The sequence below is a fragment of the Nothobranchius furzeri genome, chromosome 18 (genome assembly GCF_043380555.1).
Source record: "Nothobranchius furzeri strain GRZ-AD chromosome 18, NfurGRZ-RIMD1, whole genome shotgun sequence".
Taxonomy (NCBI): domain Eukaryota; kingdom Metazoa; phylum Chordata; class Actinopteri; order Cyprinodontiformes; family Nothobranchiidae; genus Nothobranchius; species Nothobranchius furzeri.
The window spans coordinates 30,036,907-30,058,839 of NC_091758.1; the positions used below are offsets into that span (position 1 = coordinate 30,036,907).

The 21,933-nt window shown below is 44.3% G+C and overlaps 1 protein-coding gene across 3 annotated transcripts in view; it reads left to right on the top strand.

The window, feature by feature from the left end:
* rnf144aa (ring finger protein 144aa) overlaps window positions 1-21,694 on the top strand; it is a 36,631-nt gene extending 14,937 nt beyond the window's left edge. For all 3 annotated transcript variants that reach the window (XM_015969966.3, XM_054741633.2, XM_015969965.3), the window contains exons 2-8: window positions 16,211-16,361; window positions 17,003-17,107; window positions 17,802-17,862; window positions 18,496-18,712; window positions 19,389-19,536; window positions 19,771-19,860; window positions 21,332-21,694. In XM_015969966.3, the coding sequence (XP_015825452.3) occupies window positions 16,227-16,361; window positions 17,003-17,107; window positions 17,802-17,862; window positions 18,496-18,712; window positions 19,389-19,536; window positions 19,771-19,860; window positions 21,332-21,463 (888 nt within the window). In that variant the 5' untranslated portion in view covers window positions 16,211-16,226 and the 3' untranslated portion in view covers window positions 21,464-21,694. The remainder of the gene's footprint in view (window positions 1-16,210; window positions 16,362-17,002; window positions 17,108-17,801; window positions 17,863-18,495; window positions 18,713-19,388; window positions 19,537-19,770; window positions 19,861-21,331) is intronic.
* The last annotated feature ends 239 nt before the right edge of the window (window positions 21,695-21,933 follow it).

Here is a 21,933-nt window from a genome sequence, read left to right on the forward strand (position 1 = left end):
GACCGAATATTCAAATTCAGCATTTGATTTTAATCCTCCAGTAGACCTTCAGATTAGTGATGTGACATTCATGAATGAATCAAATCTTTTGAACGGCTTTTCAAAGAGAACAATGAGAGTCAAGTCTTTGTGGAGAACCGTTCATCTTGTTTTCCAGTAATGTGACCCATCCAGACACTGTTGGAGCCCTAACCTACCCCCACGCACTTCCTCATGGACATCAGTGAAGCGTATTGTCCCCGCCCCCTCACTGACATTGGCAGGAACCATCAGTTTCACCCCTCCCCATGGAGATCACTCCGGTTCATTCATTCTTGTGAACCGCTCTTTGATGTAAACAGCACTCGATTGAGTGGCTTCTTTTGAAGAGCTGTAAACACCTAGCCTGGCAAACCAGACTAAATAAATATATTATTTAGTCTGGTAACGCTCCATTGACGGCTCTTGGTCGTGGGGCGGGTTCTACCGTTGTCTTTCAAACAATCTCTGCATGCTACTGGACAATGAACAATTTAGACGTACTCCGTAGCGGTTTTAGGCATGGGCAGACAGGGCAGTTGCCCGGGGCGGCATTTTTTCATGACACAAAAAGGGGCGCACAAGCGCTGAGTAAAAAAATAAAAATGAAAGAAATCTGCGCCGCACCGAGGTTTTCTATTCTATCTGTCATATCACAGTGTCTGGATTGGAAACAGCAAGTTGGCGCCCCCTGCAGCTGCAGGCGCTCCTGCTGACTGAGAGGGTTCAGGTGCACCGTGTGTGTATGAAGAAGAGGAAGGGGAGGGGTGCGGCGGGGGAATTCACCTCTGGGTCTTTCCCAAATGAAATGTGATGGTAGGGGCTGAATCAACCGTATTAACATGGCTAAAGTCAATCACATCTTGATGTTCTTCCATTTAACGCACATTTCATTCATAATATCATAAACACAGGCCTATCGTTCTTTCGAATTGTGTGAAATGACCAAATTAAAAAAAGGAAAACAAAACGATTTTGTTGTGGTCACCCACCCATCAAGGTCAAATTGTTTAGTCCTGACTAAAGGAAACTTATTGAGTCAAGAGCCAAACAGAGGGGAGTAATTCCATGAAGAACCGCCACTGGACGTACTCACCGCAACAGGCGGTCAGCTGTTGAAGAAGGCGAAAATACATTATTTTTCTAAAAAAATAACTTAAGTACATATATCTGCTACTGTTTATAATAAAGCCCAAGTCCAAATAGTCCAAAATTGATGTAAAAGTTGTTTCTAATCAGCTGTCGCCATCTTGTTCCACAGTGTTTTGGTAATTTGACAATATCGTAACTCGTGTTTTCTGTAAACAGCCTTTAGCAGACTTTGGTAGTGCACATGTGCACAAAATACCTAGATATAAGCAACATTTTTATGTGCAAAGCCACATGTAAAGCACAAAGAGACACACAAACAGCCCCTCTGTCTTATTTACAATGTCAAAATATATTTAGGTTATTGTGTAACTCCTTGGGGATGGAAAAACTAGGTCCATCACTGTTCTTGGCTCCCCTCACTGTCTGTCCCCAGTTGCTGTCCATCATTGAAGGCATGCCACTGTCCACTTTGAGTAACTGAGCCATGCAGAAGCAATGCATGAGTGCATGTTCTAAATGTGAATTTGTTTATCAGGAAAATTACAAGCACAATCATCCTGATGCATAGGTTTAGTTCAAGATTTTCAGGAGTGTTTGGTTTGAATCAACCTATAGACCAAATAAACAACACAGCCTACATTTACAATATGTTTGCTCTTAGTTGTTAATGCTATTATCAAAAGTCTTGTGTGTATTGATGTGTTGCTATTTCTATACTTCTTAAACCAAATTTATTACATAGTATTTTACAAAAATGTACATCAGAATATATTCACTCAGGGTTTCCCCCAGCACTTAATAAGCCTGACGACCCGCCAGGCTAAGCGTCATGCCTCGCCCCCCTCCCCGACCCTACCGTATCCGCCGACACGAACGGCGCAACGAAACTAGAGCCCTCCATCAGCTGATACTGGTGAGAAACAGCAGCGGAACGTGTGCAACTCCCCCACCCCCGCTCTCACGGAGTAGCGCTGCGGAATGGAGCGCGCGGACCCCCATCCCCCCCTCCTCCCAACGGCCAAATCTGCCAGACCTAACTCATTTTCTGGGGGAAACCCTGTTCACTTGTAGGCTAAAATATCAGTTCTTTGGCTTCACTCTGTCACTGCACACCTACAGTATGTTACAAATGATCAACGCACATTACTTAAAGGGACTTTACAGACTTTAGAATTTTTATGCTCGCGATTGCCCCCTCAGGCCAAAAGCGTAACGGCAGCTTCAATAGTAGGCTCGTGCACGAGGCGCGCATGCTGTACGTGCACACTCCTTAATGAAAATAACAGCTGAGACAGTCCTGTGTGTGTGTGTGTGTGTGTGTGTGTGTGTGTGTGTGTGTGTGTGTGTGTGTGTGTGTGTGTGTGTGTGTGTGTGTGTGTGTGTGTGTGTGTGTGTGTGTGTGTGTGTGTGTGTGTGTGTGTGTGGCCTGGAGGACAGAGGAAAGGAGAATGCGCAGCTAATTAATTAAATAATTTGGTTCTGTACCTTTCTCTTCAGCACAGCCGACAAAGGTTTATGATGGGTCAGTCCTCCTGCATGCTCAGATCATTCCCTTCCCTTGCTTGAAAAATAGTTCCAAAATGAAAGTTGAACCCACATCTTTTTTATCTGTGAATTCAATGCCGTTCGGCGAGTCTCAAATAAAAATTTGGGCATCTTACTGTAAAAAAAATATACCATTGATGTAAAAAAGAAACTCTAAATGAACTATGTTCACACCCAGAATCGACCCCAGGTCCTCTACATGGGAGTCTGACATCTTACAAGGTGAGCTACACTCTAGTAACATTCACAGTATCTGTAACTTTTATATCCTTGATGACACCTGAAACAACGTCAAACCCAAGAATGGTTCGGAGCGAAAATGGCTATTTTGTTGCTAATTTGCAGGAAATATCTAGAAGAACGTTCTACAGAAAGTAGCTAAGGGTCCTCAGAAATATAGCTAGGTTCATCACTAGGCGTTAGGAACAGCGACAAAGTCGCTGAGTTGGCACTGCCTCTCTCTAGCCACAACAACCTGGTGCTAAACACCCAGAAGACAGCGGAGGTTGTTGTGGACTTAAGGAAACACACACATCCCATCCCCCCCTTAAACCTGTCTGACACTCCCATCACGATGGTGGACTCATGTCGCTTCCTGGGCACCACCATCACCCAGGACCTCAAATGGGAGCCCACCATCACCACCATCAGAAAAAAGGCCCAGCAGAGGATGTACTTCCTGAGGCAGTTGAAGAAATTCAACCTATCACCACAGTCGATGAGGCAGTTCTACACCGCTATCATCGAGTCCATCCTCACCTCCTCCATCACCGTGTGGTATGCTGGAGCTACCACCAGGGACAAGAAGAGGCTGCAGCGTGTCGTTCGCTCTGCAGAGAATGTCATTGGCTGCAAACTCCCCTCCATTCAAGATCTGTACACCTCTAGGACATTGAAGCGTGCAGGTCGGATAATAGCTGACTCGTCTCACCCTGGACACAGTCTCTTCGAATCGCTCCCATCTGGCAGAAGGCTCAGATCCATTCGGACCAGAACCTCTCGCCACAAAAACAGTTTCTTCCCCTCTGCAGTTGGACTTTTGAATGAAAATCCTAGGGCAGCCCACTCAAGTTGATTGGTCCCAGTCACGTGACCCGATGCTGTGCTTGAAACATTCAGCAAACACTTAGATTAATACCTACACGGAGTAGATAGCTGCTTCTCTAATTCTTGCCACTTTTTACATTAATAATTTTATCATGAGTGTTTTATTAGTTCTTATATTTGCTTATCTCTTAATAAATTTTTTTTCTATCTTACCTTCTGCACCAAAATACCGCAGCAATTTCCTAATGTTGTGACTTGGCACACATATGGCAATAAAAACTTCTGATTCTGATTCTCTCTGCTGCTAAATCTACGGATAGCAAATGCTACGGGCTATGCCTGAGCATGAACGCGCATGAAGCAGCCTGCTCGACCCGAGCATCTCTCTTTTTCCGTGATTTTACAGAAAAATGGGCAATCACAGTAAAAATGCCAGGGCTCATTCTACAGGACCAGGGCATTGCAGGAGAATGTATGAAGAAGAAATGTATTATTTCTATACATGTTTTGGCTGTCAAACTTCCATAATGTCCCTTTAAGAATATTGACATAATTTCCACTCATGCAGTCTTACAAAAGACATTAACTAAATCAACAACATCAAGACACAAGTCATGAATCTAAACTGTGTAAGATTTGTCACTAATGTATTTAATTTAAAAAAATCAATTAAACGACTGCTTCTCTCGTTGCAGCACTTATTTATTATTAAAACTGGCATTGAGGCATTTTGCACAATCAATGAAAGGAGGACAACTTGCATTACCTGCCAACTAAATGCAGTGAAGATTCAGACTCAGAAAACTTTATTGGTTCCAAAGGGCAATGTACTTGTAGTATACCATAAAACCATAAAAAATATAAAATAAATGACAAGAAACAACACAACATTATACAAACAAACAACAATCTGTCAAACCATCAATCAGTCAACCAATGTGGACACCATTACATTTAACATAGAGGCCTGTGATGAGTAGCCCTCACAACGGGCTCATACTCAGGGTCCGAGTTTCTTGGTCTAACCTCCTTTAAAGTTTAACAGGTCAATAACAGAAGGTATAAAAGAGTAAAAAAAAGATTAGTTTTCCGAGAGGGTACATAAAAACGACGCCCTGAGGGCATGAGCTGAAACTCCCGAGTGTAGCGCGGGGAGAGGCTGACCCAAAATACATTTAGCCTTCTTTAGCGCCTGCTCCTCCCATAGACTGAAGGTCCCTTTGTTTAACTCCAATGATTTTAGAGAAGATTTTGACAATGTTTTGCAATTTGTTCTGAAATGAATGACAGGGCAAATGAGTGAAATGCTCTCTAAAGGCTCTCTATGAAGCAGCAATAAAAGTTGCATAGAATCCTTTTATTTACATTAAAATAATTGAGTTTCCTTAAAAGATAAATTCTCTGCTGGCCACGTTTAAAAATGGAGTCTGTATTCGTGTCAAACCGCAACTTGTTGTCAATCCAAGAACCTTGGTATTTACTTATTCACCGCCTCAACCACATTGCCGTGTATTATGCCACTGCCGGCGAGAGATGGTGTGGAACGTCTAAAATCTATAACCATGTCCTTGGATTTTGAGACATTTAAATCCAGATAGTTGCTATGACACCATTTCACAAACTCTGACAACGCAGGGCCATGGTTCATTTCCGGTCCTGAAAGTAAGGACACCAAAACAGTGTCATCTGAAAACCAAGAACCGGTTTTCCTGGTTGACCCGACAACTATCTGTGTACAATATGAACAATGGGGGGACAAAACACACCACTGAGGAGATCCTGTATTAGAGATAGACGTTACAGACATCTGACCATTCACAAACACTTGCTGGCTCCTCTCCGTAAGGAAACTCAGAATCGATAAAAGAAGCTGATCGAGCAAATTAAAATCAGTGGCAAGCCTTTCAATCAGGATGTGGGGCTGCATCATGTTAAAGGCAGCAGAAAAGTCTGCGAACAAAAGTCTCACACAAGACCCCATTTTATCCAGATGCTTGTACACCATGTTCAACAAGAAAAGCACTGCATCCTCCGGTAAAATTTGTATTATCATATTTAATTGTAAAATTTGGCACATTTCACTATCTCAATAGTGTTTAATAAATAAACGAGGCTGGTTAGTGTTGTCCCAATGTGCTCGACTGTGGATTCTGTTCAGAAATGAGGGGGGCGGGGCGAGCTTAAGGAGTTTTCAGATTCATGCCAGCGGCTGTTGGCCATGTTTGTTCTAGAGAGATGAAAGCAGCCGACGTTTCTTAAGATCAGTCATGAAAGTGAAATGCCCATTAAGATGACTCAGAACTTTGAAGGGTGTTTTAATATTTTTTCTTCATTGGGTGAAAAAATAAGATGAAATAGTGGTTGTTAAAACTCTCATGCGAATTTGCACATCTCAATCCCGTAATGAACTAATTCAAAATGTGTTACGAGAACTTGACCAATGAAAGCACGAAACAGTGAAATAATAAGTTATTGTCAGTTAATAAAGTAAGCCATGGGAGTCTAGAATACCCTGTCACCCTCTCTTTTCTTAATCTGCATCTGTTTCCTCATTGAACGGTCTCTGCAGCAGGACACAAAGAGAGTATGATGTAGATGAAACTCTGCTGCTCCACTAATTGGTCCCGAAGAGGAGGGTTGGGTTTAAGAGGGAGGAAAGGCAGGAAGGAACTGGAAAGGGAGGAGCAGACAGCTGGACCACTAAGTGCTTATTACAGAACCATGAGCTCCCTCGTGGAGCAGATAGGCCTGTTTAGGTTTTGTTTTACTTTATGTCACCATAAATTACCTGTTTCTTTTTCAGTGCACCACAGTTTTGTGTGCTTCATTATGTGTGGATGTCGATATGATGCGCATCATGTCAGATTGGACCTGGAAAAGGATAACTCAAACTCACGAAACACAATAAATTCAGATATTTGTTTGTCTCTAGCCTTCTGGTTGATTATCTCTTAACCCTCGCTGTTGTCCTTCAACACCCTCTCAGACCCATCTTATTCTAATTCCTGTAAATCAGCTGGATGAGATGTTTAACTTTCTGGAAAGTCTTTGAGCAGCTGAATAACGTAGGGGCTGATCCCACCTCTCACCACTCTCGACACTTGTTAGCAGCTTGCTTCCACTTTAACTCTAGTTGTAATTTCATAAATTGAGCCTTATGCAATTATTAGATGTGACGTTATGAAATGGAGGTCAGGGCTCTTAGAAGGCCACTTTAGAATAGTCCAATGATTTCCTTCGTCTTCGTCTTCCTCCGCTTATCCGGGTCCGGGTCGCGGGGGCAGCATCCCAATTAGGGAGCTCCAGGCCGTCCTCTCCCCGGCCTTGTCCACCAGCTCCTCCGGCAGGACCCCAAGGCGTTCCCGGACCAGATTGGAGATGTAACCTCTCCAACGTGTCCTGGGTCGACCCGGGGGCCTTCTGCCGGCAGGACATGCCCGAAACACCTCCCCGGGGAGGCGTCCAGGAGGCATCCTGACCAGATGCCCAAACCACCTCAACTGGCTCCTTTCGATCCGGAGGAGCAGCGGTTCTACTCCGAGTCCCTCCCGAATGTCCGAGCTCCTCACCCTATCTCTAAGGCTGAGCCCGGCCACCCTACGGAGGAAACTCATTTCGGCCGCTTGTATCCGCGATCTCGTTCTTTCGGTCATTACCCAAAGCTCATGACCATAGGTGAGGATTGGGACGTAGATCGACCGGTAAATCGAGAGCCTGGCTTTCTGGCTCAGCTCCCTCTTCCCCACGACAGATCGGCTCAGCGTCCGCATCACTGCAGACGCCGAACCAATCCGCCTGTCGATCTCCCGATCCCTCCTACCCTCACTCGTGAACAAGACCCCGAGATACTTAAACTCCTCCACTTGAGGTAGGACCTCTCCCCCGACCCGGAGGAGGCAAGCCACCCTTTTCCGGTCGAGAACCATGGTCTCAGATTTGGAGGTGCTGATCCTCATCCCAGCCGCTTCACATTCGGCCGCGAACCTACCCAGCAAGAGCTGAAGGTCAGAGCTGGATGAAGCTAGGAGGACCACATCATCCGCAAAAAGCAGAGACGAGATTCTCCTGCCACCAAACTCGACACACTCCACACCACGGCTGCGTCTAGAAATTCTGTCCATAAAAGTGATGAACAGAACCGGTGACAAAGGGCAGCCCTGGCGGAGTCCAACCCTCACTGGGAACAGGTCCGACTTACTACCGGCTATGCGGACCAAACTCACGCTCCTCTGGTAAAGGGACTGAATGGCCCTTAACAGAAAGCCACCCACCCCATACTCCTGGAGCGTCCCCCACAGGGTGCCCCTGGGGACACGGTCATAAGCCTTCTCCAAATCCACAAAGCACATGTGGATTGGTTGGGCAAACTCCCATGCCCCCTCCATCACCCTTGCAAGGGTATAGAGCTGGTCCACAGTTCCACGGCCAGGACGAAAACCACATTGCTCCTCCTCTATCTGAGATTCAACTATCGATCGGACCCTCCTCTCCAGTACCTTGGCGTAGACCTTTCCAGGGAGGCTGAGGAGTGTGATCCCCCTATAGTTGGAACACACCCTCAGGTCACCCTTCTTAAAGATGGGGACCACCACCCCGGTCTGCCACTCCCTAGGAACTGCCCCCGATGACCACGCAATGTTGTAGAGACGTGTCAACCATGACAGCCCTACAACATCCATAGCCTTGAGATACCCAGGACGAACCTCATCCGCCCCCGGGGCTCCGCCGCTGTGTAGTTGTTTGACTACCTCAGCAACTTCTGCCCCCGAGATCGGACAGTCCATCCCCAGGCCTCCCAGCTCTGGTTCCTCCTCGGAATGCGCATTGGTGGGATTGAGGAGCTCCTCAAAGTATTCCTTCCACCGTCCGACTATAGCCTCAGTTGACGTCAGCAGCTCCCCATCCCCACTGTAAACAGTGTGAGCGAGTTGCTGCCTTCCTCTCCTGAGGCGCCGGACAGTTTGCCAGAACCTCTTTGGAGCCGATCGATAGTCTTTCTCCATGGCCTCACCAAACTCCTCCCACGCCCGAGATTTTGCCTCGGCAACTGCCACTGCTGCACCCCGCTTGGCTATCCGGTACCTGTCTGCTGCCTCCGGAGACCCACTGACCAGCCACGCCCTGTAGGCCTCCTTCTTCAGCTTGACGGCTCCCCGAACCTCTGGTGTCCACCAGCGGGTACGGGGGTTGCCACCACGACTGGCACCGGCCACCTTACGACCACAGCTAGCAACAGCCGCCTCGACAATCGCAGAGTGGAACAAGGCCCACTCGGACTCAATGTCCCCCACTGCTCTCGGGACGTGGTCAAAGCTCTGCCGGAGGTGGGAGTTGAAGACCGTCTTGACAGGTTCTTCTGCCAGGTGTTCCCAGCAGACCCTCACTATGCGTTTGGGTCTGCCAGGTCTACGCGGCATGTTCCCTTGCCATCTGATCCAACTCACCACCAGGTGGTGATCAGTTGACAGCTCCGCCCCTCTCTTCACTCGGGTGTCCAAAACATACGGCCGCAGGTCAGATGATACGACTACAAAATCTATCATCGACCTGTGACCTAGGCTGCCCTGGTACCAAGTGTACCGGTGGGCATCCTTATGTTCGAACATGGTGTTCGTTATGGCCAAACTGCGGCTTGCACAGAAGTCCAATAACAAAACACCGCTCGAGTTCAGATTAGGTGGGCCGTTCCTCCCAATCACACCCCTCCAGGTCAAGCTGTCATTGCCCACGTGAGCATTGAAGTCCCCCAGCAGGACAATGGAGTCCCCTGATGGAGCACTATCTAGCAATCGTCCCAGGGACTCCAAAAAGGGTGGGTACTCTGAACTGATATTTGGCCCATAAGCACAAACAACAGTCAGGACCCGTTCCCCGACCCGAAGGCGCAAGGAAGCTACCCTCTTGTCCCCCGGGGTAAACCCCAACACACAGGCAGAGAGTCTCGGGGCTAACAAAAAGCCAACCCCAGCCCTCCGCCTCTCACCCGGAGCAACTCCAGCAAAGTAGAGTGTCCAACCCCTCTCCAGGTCTCGGGTTCCAGAGCCAATGCAATGTGTCGAGGTGAGTCCGACTATATCTAGCCGGTACCGCTCAACCTCTGCCACAAGCTCCGGCGCCTTCCCCGCCAGCGAGGTGACGTTCCATGTCCCAAAAACTAGTTTTCTTGTCCGGGGATTGGACCGCCAAGGCTCCCGCCTTGGTCTGCCACCCGATTCGCATTGCACCGGACCCTTCATGTTCCTCCTGCGGGTGGTGGGTCCACAGTTGGACGAGCCCATGTATCCGGTTCGGGCTGGGCCCGGCCGGGCCCCATGGGCGAAAGCCCGGCCACCAGGCACTCGCTCACGGGCCCCAACCCCAGGCCTGGCTCCAGTGTGGGACCCCGGTAACCCTCCGGGCCAGGTACTCCGACTCTTCGTTTTAACCGCCATGAAAGATCCTTCGAACCGTTCTTTGTCTCACCCTTCACCTAAGATCAATTTGTCATGGGAGACCCTACCAGGGGCACTAAGTGCCCCAGACAACATAGCTCCTAGGATCATTAGGGCACTCAAACTCCTCCACCACGATAAGGTGACGGTCCAATGATTTCCTCTTGGCTGTTCTTGGGTATGTTTAACGTGTGTTTTTGGTCATCATTCTGTTGCAAGACCCTTGACCTGTGACTGAGACCAAGCTTTCTGACACTGGCCAGCACATTTCTCTCTAGACTCCCTTGATGATCTTGAGATTTCATTGTACCCTCCACAGATTCAAGACACCCAGCGCCAGATGCAGCAATGCAGCCCGGAACATAACATAGCCTCCCCGATGTTTCACAGTAGGGACAGTGTTCTTTTCTTGATATGCTTCATTTTCCCATCAGTGAACATAGAGCTGATGAGTTCCAGTTTTGTCTCATCCATCCATAGGACCTTCTCCCAGAAGCTTTGTGGCTTGTCAACATGTAGTTTGGCATATTCCAGTCTGGTATTTTTCAACTACGTTTTCAACTACGTTGTCTTCCTGGGTCGTCTCCCATGTACTCCAGTTTGGCTCAAACGAGTGTGCGATCTGACACTGATGTTCCTTGAGCTTGGCTCTCTTTAGAAGTTTTTTGGGGTTAACTGTCTCTTTGGTTTGTAATCAATTTTCCTCTTGTACTTTGAGCTGCTTTGAGATTGTCTTGTAGCCTTTACCTCTAACATGCTTGTAATGTTCTTTCTAACTTCCTGAGATAACTCTTGCCTTCGCTTCATCTGGTCCATGTTGAGTGTGGTACACACTATGTCACCAAACAACACAGCGACTACCTGGAGGCTCCTACACAGGCTCACTGACTGATTACAAGATTGTAGACACCTGTGATGCTAATTAGTCGAGGTCCTTAACAAAATCGATTCAAGTCTGAATCAGGATTCTTATTTATAAAGATTCAGAATCGATTCCAAGAACTCAAATGTTTGGCATGTTACAGGTTTGAGATGCTTTTTTGTCTGTTTTTGATCTTTGTTAGGAGAATTAGTACTCCGTTAACTTTGTGGTCCCATAAATTGAGATGGTTTATTTTTGAGTCTGCTGATAAGAGGGCACTTGAATGTATTTGTTTCCATACTCAGACATTTGAGATATTCTCATAGTTATTTTCTAAGTTGATAAGTGAGTACTCAGGATTACTCGTGTATTTATTTAAAGTTATTGATAAGTGAGAGAACACATTTTCCTTAGTAAGAAATCTGAGGCACTTTTTCTTTATAAAGGTTGAGGGTTCAAATGTTAAACTTGTTTCCACACATACTTGAAAAGTATTTGACTGTATTACTTTCAAAGCTACTGTTAGGTAACTAAAGATGTGTTATATTTTACAAGGTAAGCGAAAATAAATGTTGCCTTTAGTTCCAAAGATTGCTTCTGTTTACTGTTTTAGAATCACTATTTTACCTTGTAAATTTGCATTTTTTGAGCATGACCAGTTAAAAGTAAAATAAACATTTCCCAAAGCTTTAATTAACTAGCACAACAAAGTAGTTAATCCTGGAACAGACACTCTTTGTTAATATTGATTGAGAATCGATTCTGAATCGAATCGGCACCCTGAGAATCGGAATCGAATCAAATCGTGAGTTGCTCTAAGATTCACATCCCTACTAATTAGTGGACATACCTTGAATTAACATTCAGTCACATTATTTTCAGTCTAGTCTAGGGGCACTGTACATGGTTGAAAATCAATGTGTGACTTTCATTGGTTGAAGTTCATAGAATTTGTATTTATTGTTACTTTTGTCGGATTTAAGTTATTCCTGTGACCACTGAGTTTTTCTTTCATTGAACGAAGGGTACCAACAGTTTAGTCTACATCTTGCATATTGTGGCATAGCAGAGCCAAGCAGCCTGCTCAGGCGGCTGCAAAGACTTATGGGTAATGGGCTTTAAGTCTTAGTTATAGAGTTCTTCAGTGTTATCTTATGGTTTGACGTTATATTTTTGTGTTTCAATGGATACCTGTTCTTTAATTATCCTTCAAGTTCTGTTGGTGTCAATATTTGGTGGTATTTGTTCGTCACCATGACAGAGTAGGGGGTGCATGAGAATGACCTGCCTGACATCCGGTTGTTAACTGCAAGTAAGTGATTGCAAGAGTTGTTAACAAACGGCTTCTCATTGTCAATCCATGTTTGACACTTGAGGTGTGCAATAAAGCTGTTTCTCCAGTGACTCATTTCCTGTGATGTCTCAATATATAAACACAGAAAATTTACTTAATACATAAAAAAAATTGCCTTTTGCAGATAGTTTGACTGGTAAACTCTCCAAGCTGATGCTGAATTGTAGAAACAGTCCTCAACAGATGTTTGTTTTAAATTATTTTAATAACGGATGCCATCGTATGGCTCAAGCTGAACTACAATGTATTTCTTCATAATTGACTTCAACTCCTCGGAGACTTCAGCTTGTTGTCCAGTGGATTGTTAATGCATGTTTGTGTGTTTCTCTCTCAGCTTTGAGTCATTAGAGCATGAATAAAACTGCAGCCAATTAATATTTAAGTGCAACTCTTTCAGACTGATGACTGGCACACAGTGACCTCCACTCAGGATGGATCTATGATTTCTGACTCCTGCATAATGAGTTTTTTTTTCTACTTATCGTACCGACCCAACAGACAAGATGACATAATCATGTAATATTTATAATACCATGCATGTGTGTGAGTGGGTGGTTGTGTTATTAATGTGTTTTTCTCAGATAATGCACCGTCTCATACATAATGCATCAAAGAAACTGCACTTGTCCACCTTTTCCACTTGAACGCTTACCCTCCATCTCTTTCAGGTCATCTGTATAAAACCATTTCATTTGCTCTTATTGATCCATGCTGTTGCTGTATTTGCTAAGCCAATAAAACGCCTGCAAGGAGACACATTGATTCAAGTGTGAAACCACCCTGTGAGCTTCAGCGTCCCGCTCTGCAAAGTGTAAATCGCTCTGGGTTAGGGTTGCCACAGTGTCAGAATTTAACCTCACGGTTTTCGGTATTATCGCGGTATGTTTTTTTAAACGTGTTACATTTTCAGACAACTAAATAAACCTGGTGTATCAGGAAAATATTGTCCTCAGTTTGTGTCTAAATTTTGCTTAAAATGTGTTATTTTGCAATTATGTTGTTTATTTGTTTACATTTTTCCCCTTTAGTCTTTAAAATACCAACATTTGCCCATAACTTCTTATTTTATGTCTGTTTGATGTCATCATTTAAAAATATTAGATCAGATGATACTCAGTACTCAAGTAGCCTTCTAATCAGATACTTTTTTACCCTTACTTGAGTAATAAACCCTGTATCAGGAAAATATTGTCCTCGGTTTGTGTCCTTCCAGTGAGCTTTGCAGATGTGGGAAAATGTCATTAGGCAGTAATCATTGTTAAATTCATAATTATTCTCAGAGAGAGACCAACTCTTATCTGCCCCTGGGAGCCCCGTAATGCATAGCGTAATTTCAACATGGGGGTGTCCGCGACACGGTTTATATGCAGGTAGCGGCGCTGCGGCTGCTTTATATAGCGACTCGTTGCATTCTCCCTCAACCCAAATCCTCGGATCACGCATTTTAGCTTAAACGCTAACGTTAGCTTGCCTTGCGTTGACTGTAGAGTTGTGGGTGATGGACACGCAGATGTGTCATGAGATTAGAAGCGTTGCTGCCTTTCACAGACACTTTCTGCACGTGCTGCAAACAGGATAGCCGTCTTCTATAAAATGTCCCTCGGCATTCTTCAAATATCCCAAAAATGCCCGTACTTCCCACTTTGTCGTCTTTGAGGGATATTAAATGTCCTGAGCGCTGCCGTCTCCTCCTTTGGCCATTATTTCAGCTTTAACTTCATGAAAGTTTTGGTTGTAAACAACAAAGTGCGCATGTGCCGCCGGCAACTTCAGCAGATGATACATACGGTGGCTGGTAAGGGTCACCGTGCCTACACCGCAGCCACAGTAATCCACCGAGATAATATATTTTTGAAAAAAAAAATAAGACGTTATTATTATTATCAACTTTTTTACCGGGGTTTACCGCTACACCGGTTACCGTGACAACCCTACTCTGGGTAGACAAAGAGACAAAAGTGACTAATTTCAGTTTTCCTGGAACAGCCATCTGCTGTACAGTTAGGAGATACAGAAGTGTTGATTCACGTCCCCAGGCTTTCATTTGAAGCTTTTTGCATCTGTTCTAATAAATACAGCTGCAGCTCTGAGACGATGTAGGTTGGGTCTTGGTTGGTAGTTAAACCGGCTTTCATCTTTTCAGATTTTAAAAAGTATCATTCAGAGATGTTTGGCTTTTCTTAGCAATGAGTCTAAATATGAGCTGCATCTATGCTGTAGAAGGAATTAATCTGTTAATGAAGTCATATTTCTTCAAAACTAAAAAACTGCTCCAAACTTCCCACTTTTTCTCAAGGGTCGCTTTTGCTAATTGTTGACTTCCAACGGTACAGCACCCACACAGAACGCTCATACTATATACATTTAATTAGGTTTATTAGTCCCTGGAGGGATTTTTTTTCTTTTCCTTTCAATTTGCAATTTCTTCTTCAGCTCTCTTGCCGAGGACATGATGACATGTGAAGGAGGAAGAAGTTAGGCAGGTTATTTGAATGAAACGGGATATTTTGTCACTTCAAGCTTTAGCTGAACAGACCTGGTGGCTACAGCGTCATCTTCAGAGATTTACTGAACCCTGTAGTTGAGCTGCAGCTCTCTGTGATGCGTTGTGTCTGCAAATGAAAACTGGAGCTGATGCTTGAACAGTTTTTTTTTCTTTACTACGGTAGGCGATGATGTGCTTTTTTGCCACGAATCAAGTCAAACTGTGACCATTGAGAGAAAGCTACAAACTCTTCTCATCTATCTCCCTCTCCCCCTCAGTCTTGCACCCTCCATCTCCAAAATCCTCCTTCAGCTGGTTGCTAAGCAGCAGGAGGAGCGCTTGACAGTGCTGACGTTGTGCTCGCAGAGCCACTTCCTGTAAACAGTTGAGTGGGTGCTCTTTGCTCTCAGCTGCAGAGAGAGTGAGACGAGACGGCCTAAAATAACCCACTCTGACTCTCACAAAAGAGGAAGCGAGAGAGCGCGAGGGAAACTTTCACAGGGAACTTTAGCTGTTGATCTGGATGTCCACAGGATTTTTTTTTTGAGTCACATTTTCTTTAATGCCACAAAGCTGAACACAGCTGACGTTGGCCGTTTAGGCTGGAGAACTGGTGTCATTCAGCACACAGAGGAGCTGTTTGTGCCACTAGACAACGATTGATTTTCACTTAATGCTGAAACAGCCACACTTATTCTAACAAATGAAATCAGGATATGTTATCTGTTTCACCACAAACATATGTTTGGTTTTTTTCTTCCTTTTTAGATGTGTGTGTCTATTAAAGCTGTTTTAGCAAATTTACAGAACAAGCAAGGTTTTGAATGCAAACACAGTCACGCAACACCCACCCCTCCCCTTGGGCGTCTTCCCTGAGACGCTTTTGACGAACTCAGAGGAAACGAGATGGTGCTAAACACCGGTCACCGTTTTCTAGGTCCAGATGTCTTTTGTCGTCCGTGACTTCAAATGGTGTTTTTCTTTTTGGGACTCTGGTAGTTTGTCCTAAACCTGAAGTGCTAGCAGCCGACTGTTTCTCCTTCCCTGATATTATTGAGCGGAAAACCCCTCACACCAGTGGTGTTCTGTTGATAAATTTGCAAGTGCGTTATGAGTGGAGGACGCATGGAAGTGCGGCAACTCGGCCAGACCGACAACCGGATTGTCTGATAGTTGCTTTTGGTCCGAAAGCAACTATTGGTGGAAATTTTTTAGACAAATGCAAGAGAACCGTGTTTTTTCTATTTCCACATAATATTTATAGTTCTACTATGTTAGAACGTTGTTAAGAGGCATGAAAAAATGTTTTAAGCTAATCTTGTCCCCACATTTGCCGTTGTAGCTTTAATTTATAATATTTGTCTTTGACTCCTCAGCTCTGTGGTGGTGAAGATGACCACGGCACGGTACCGCCCTACGTGGGAGTTGGCTGTAGACCCTTTAGTTTCCTGTAAACTCTGCCTTGGAGAGTTCCCTCTGGAGCAGATGACCACCATCACGCAGTGCCAATGTGTCTTCTGTACACTGGTGAGTAGAAACTAACAACCGGCTTAATGCAGCTTTTAGCAAAATAACCAAAACAATATTATCCACCAGACAAACTTAGGATAGCTGTGAGAACGTACTTCCACAATATGTCAAGATTAATTTTGAGAGCAAATTTCTATTTAGTTAATCTTATTTCAACTTTCCAATGGATGCGTAAGCGGCGCGTGATGTAATTGAGGCAAGCAGTGGCTAGCCCCGCCTCTTCTCTCAATGAGCTATACTCTGATAGGTTATTTCTCATCTAGTCTCACCGTTTGCATTTGTTTAGTGTTTTATTTATTAATGTTTTTGTCTGTTCCTCTCATCTTTCCCATCTTCTGGTTGGATTTTCAATCCAATTTTCATCTCATATTTCATTCATGAGCAAAAATGTTGATGAATGTCATTTTATTCAGTATTTATCCAATTATTTAAATCGTTATTTTTATTTAGATTTCATTTACATAAATATATTCTTAATTAACAAAATGGCAAAAATATGTCTTTAACCTGGTTCTACAAAGCTTTTAAGACAATAAAGTTGTTTGCATCAACACGGTTGTCTTCAGGGTTCGTTTCTTCTTGTTTGGCACCAACTGACGGGGTCTCGTAACCAATCGCTGTTGGTCTCTGTTCCACAGTGCCTGAAGCAGTATGTGGAGCTCCTGATTAAAGAAGGCCTTGAAACTGCAATTAGCTGTCCTGACTCTGCCTGTCCCAAAAGAGGACACTTGCAGGAAAATGAGGTAAAATGAGATGATCTAAGCTTATCTTTTATGGTGGGTCTGATTTACAGTAATGGCGGAGCAAGGGTTTGAGTGTTCCAGTTCTAACAGATATTTACGTGAGATTATTTAAACTTGAGGAATGACGTCATCACCTGATTTTCACACACACTGAACCTGAACCAGGTTCTCATTTTGACTGTTGATGTAGTCGTGCTGTAAGGCTGCTGTATTGGCCTTTTTCCTGACATAAACACAAATAGATGGACCTTTGCTGTATCTCATTACATCAGCCTTGCCTTCCTTCTGCCCACTCTCTTAGTGAACGTCAGGCTGTGTGGAAGCTGCTCCTGCTCTTCCTCCATCCTCCTTGGATGATGAGCTCACCCACTCTTTCCTTTGTCCCATCTTGGTGCTCCTCACTTCGTTACTTTTTCACTCAGATAGCTTCACCGGCCCTTAATTGAACTTCACATTCTCCTGCCAGGCCTTTGGCTGCACCAAACTCTGATTGGACATGTGTGTTTGCGTCTCTGTGGAAAAAGACTTTTAAGGCCTTATAGATGAGGAAAACACCTCAATTGGATCTCTTAGGAGTTAGATTTTTAAAATGTTCTTGACTCATAATTCTCATAATGAATGCAAATGAGCGTTTTGCTTCATTTCTCTGTAAATATCCAGTTTCTCTACATCTTCTCCTTTTTTCTCTCTGCAGATCGAGTGCATGGTAGCCACGGAGATGATGCAGCGGTACAAAAAGCTCCAGTTTGAGAGGGGTGAGTCAGTGTAAAAGCAGCTGTAATGCGTCAGTGATGGCTCCAGGTTTCCAGCGGGTGAGCTGTGGGCTGTGTCTCCACACACGTGGACTCTCCTCAGAAGATCCACAAAAGGGATGACGACAGTTATGTCTGAGAGGCTGCCAGGAGAGTTTCACCTGCTGCTAAACCGACGACGCCTTGTAGAGGGATCAAATAAAATGTTTTAGTATTCTAGCAATTCTGTTTTTCTCCTAATTTTCATGTCTTTATCTCATTTAAATTGAGGATAAAAATTTGTGTGACTTGTTCGGCAGTGTTTATGTAAATGCTGCACATTTGATCCATGCTAGCGATGGCAGGAACCAAGCTGTGCTATCACTCTCTGTTCAGGTTCTCCACCTACACAGGGACTAACTGTAGAAAACACGCAGATCTCATTAACTGGCACGAAGACAGGCAGCATGCTGAAATGAATCAAAGTTTTCATTTAAAGAAAAATCTTTAGTAGATCTTGTGATTTAGCCAGGATTTTTCTCAGCTCATTCAGAAGACGTCGTTTCTTAGAAAGAGACACAAAGTGAGCAGAATGAACAGGATTCAAACTGTCCGTAATTGGGTTACGCTCATGTGGCGTTCGTTCTGTGCCGTCAGAGGTTCTGCTGGACCCGTGCCGGACGTGGTGCCCGTCCTCGACCTGCCAGGCCGTCTGCCAGCTGAAGGAGTCCGACTCTCCGCCTTTGCCCCAGTTGGTCCAGTGTGCCGTCTGTGCCCTGGAGTTCTGCTCAGCCTGCAAGGCCAACTGGCATCCCGGACAGGCGTGTCAGGAGAGCAACCTGCCCGTCGCCTCCTTCCTACCAGGAGAAAACAGGTACTTTAGCTTTCTAGCAACTATTCACCTTATAGGCATTGTAAAACACCTATAAACACCTAAGTAACTAGTCTGGCCAGTCTAGTTGCAAACCTTTTGGCTTCTGAACACAAAACAATGTAAACATCAGCGTATCACCAAACCCCACTGTGCAGAGACCTAGTTTGCACATCCTACAGAAGTAGACCAGCCTAACGAACTCAAAATAGACTTGGTCTGCACGTTTATGTGACTGATTGTTTGTAGGGATAATTCTCATTCTGTTTTGCACTGAAGAAGTCTAGATTATGCAAGGCTGGAAGAGGTTAAGCTCAGACTCATCGGCTCTACTGACAACATTCGGGTGTGGAGAGGATGTCGTTGCAGGATTATAAAATTGACAGTGGGAGACGGCGCGAATCAGAACATTTATCCACCACAATTACCTTAAAGCTCTGAGAAAATGTGCAGGAGAATTTCTGAACCTTGTCTCCTCTACCTGAACCATCCGCTGTGGGTTTCGCTGCTCTACAGATCAAAACAAGTGGTGCATTCATGTTTTCCAGTGATACGTTTTGTGATGTGACAGAACGTTCTGTAATTTACTCAGAGCCCCTCATGATCATAAACAAAACCAACAATCTCAGTGACGTCTTTAGTCATGTTTAATCTCTAACTTGTGCTTTACCCGGCCCAGCTCTTTTTTTAAGGACGAAGAAGACGATGCACCTATCAAACGTTGTCCTAAGTGTAAAGTGTACATCGAGAGGGACGAAGGCTGTGCACAGATGATGTGCAAGAACTGCAAACACGCCTTCTGCTGGTACTGTCTGGAGTCCCTGGACGTGAGTTGGATCTTGTTTCAGTCTTGTAGACGTGATCTGTCTCCCTGTGATGGAGAAGCATCTTGTTTTGCTTTTTCTGCTCATTTTCATTCAAACTGATTGAATCTCCTTGGATGAAGTTGCATAAAAGCAAATTATCAGCCTGGAAATAATGATATAGTTTTAATTGCGACATCTGGACATCTGGACCTCAGTTTAGTTGCTCCTCATCTGTTCCTGTGTGTTTCCTTTCAGGACGACTTTTTGTTGATCCACTACGACAAAGGGCCCTGTCGGAATAAACTGGGCCACTCCAGGGCCTCCGTTATCTGGCACAGAACACAGGTGAGAACGCCTCCGCCGTTTAGTTTCTCGGCCACGCTGCAGCACCCACCCATGCACGTGTTTCCTCGTTCTGGCTCGCCCCGTCCTTTGGCCTCGATACTTCCAGATGGTGATGCTCGTGTTTATTCAAGCAGCACAATGGGAGAACAGGTTGAGCGACTTGGAGCAAGCGTCGGGTGCCTGTTATTATCCCCTTGTTTACATAACCACAGTTATTTCTGTTGGAAAGACAGGAATAAACCACATCTAAATGAGGTGTAACTTAGCACGTTTGAAAATTAGTGAACCAGCAAAATAACTGTTGGAATTTTTTCTATCAGTTTTTAGCAAAGTAGTCCGTTTGCGGTGTTTCACGTCAGTTCTTTCCTCAGCATTAGCGTACACATTGGCACATTGTGGCGGGGCGGGCTGAGTCATGTGATTACATTACAGCATCACAGTTCTGTTTCCCTTTACTTCACTGTCATATTAGAAACTGCCTCTCCCTCTTCTTCATGAAAACAAAATGTGAGTTTAGTTTTCAAAATAAAAGCTTCCTTACCGTCTATATCTGTAGAAAACGCCGTATGTATGTATTTGTATATGGATCACAAGAACGTCACACCAAACATAAAACCACATTTAGGATCTGCTGAATCATGTATGCAGCAGTCATGTCGATAAAAAGCGGAAACCTCAGAATTAATAAGAAGTAATTGTAGCGTGAGTCTGCGGGTCTACAGCGACCTCTTGTGGTGAATTCAATTAGTTGCACTTTGGGAGAATTGGGAAAAATCTTTGAATTTTTAGCAAAAAATAGTTGATAATGCGTCAGATTTCTAGTGTGGATCTCTGATGAAGTCACTAAGATGCACGACTTTTCCACAAATGCATCATTTGTGCATCTTGATGTGAATTTTGTCTCATTTCAGATTTAAATTGTGGATTTTAAAAATACAAAAGGGAAGTTAAATAGGTTATCAGCCAAAGTTGAAATAAAATAAATGATATTTATTTCAGTAAACTTTATTCTATTCCTTACATAACACAGATGTTCTGTTCTGTTCTTGTAGTGTGCCAATACAAAGATTTATTTTTAGATGAATGATAACTGGCCATATAACATTTTGCATATGGTGGCTGCCATAATTTTGCAACACGGCTGTTCATCAAAAACAAAAATGAGTAAAATGGGAAAATCTTGGTATTTTTTTTGGAATATTTGATTTTTATTCACTTATTTTGAGTAATTTTTTAGAAATTGTCTGACCTCTGCTGGCATCTTTGTGCAACTGCAGTTGCTTTGGCATATTAGGAAATATCAAATTCATATAATAAATGTAATATAGTAAAAATTACTTTTAAACAAAATGTTTAATTTAATTTAAAATAAGTTTAATTTGAACTACAGGTGTATCATGACTCTAACAGAAGAATACAGTTTAATCCGCATTTTCACTGTTTTTATTTGTTGTCGTCGTCTTCCCTTCAGGTCGTAGGAATATTCGCTGGCTTTGGCCTGCTCCTGCTAGTCGCCTCCCCCTTCCTTCTCCTGGCCACTCCCATCGTCCTCTGCTGCAAGTGCAAGTGCAGCAAAGGCGACGACGACCCGTTGCCTACCTAAACGTGGATCCCAGTGAAACGGCGAGGCGAGTCGAGGATGGTCCATGACCTCTTTGTCCGTTTCGCCACGTTCCATTCTCGTTTTCCTCCCACCAGCTTTGAAAAAGCTTCTTTTGGTTTTTCTTGGGTTGGGCCTTCATCCGCTAGTTGCTTTGGAATTCATCGCTCTGCATGAGGACGCCAGAAGAGACGGTCTAGATGTTCCTCTGAAGGGAGGTCAGTGGTGAGCAAAAGCAAGACTTTTAAAGCGAACACCTGCGTCCGTGTTGGTACAACTTTGGTGGGTTTTTGGGACGTTCAACCTGTATTTTGGTGAAAAACATTAAGACACGCTTTCCTCTTGTACAGACACTCACACAGGAGCCACCTGAGGATGAACTTTGACTTCTGCTTTTGTTGGTTTGACGTAAACACACACATACCCTTAAAAAAGCTTTCTCTCCTTGTCACATTCATTGTAGCTCTACAGAA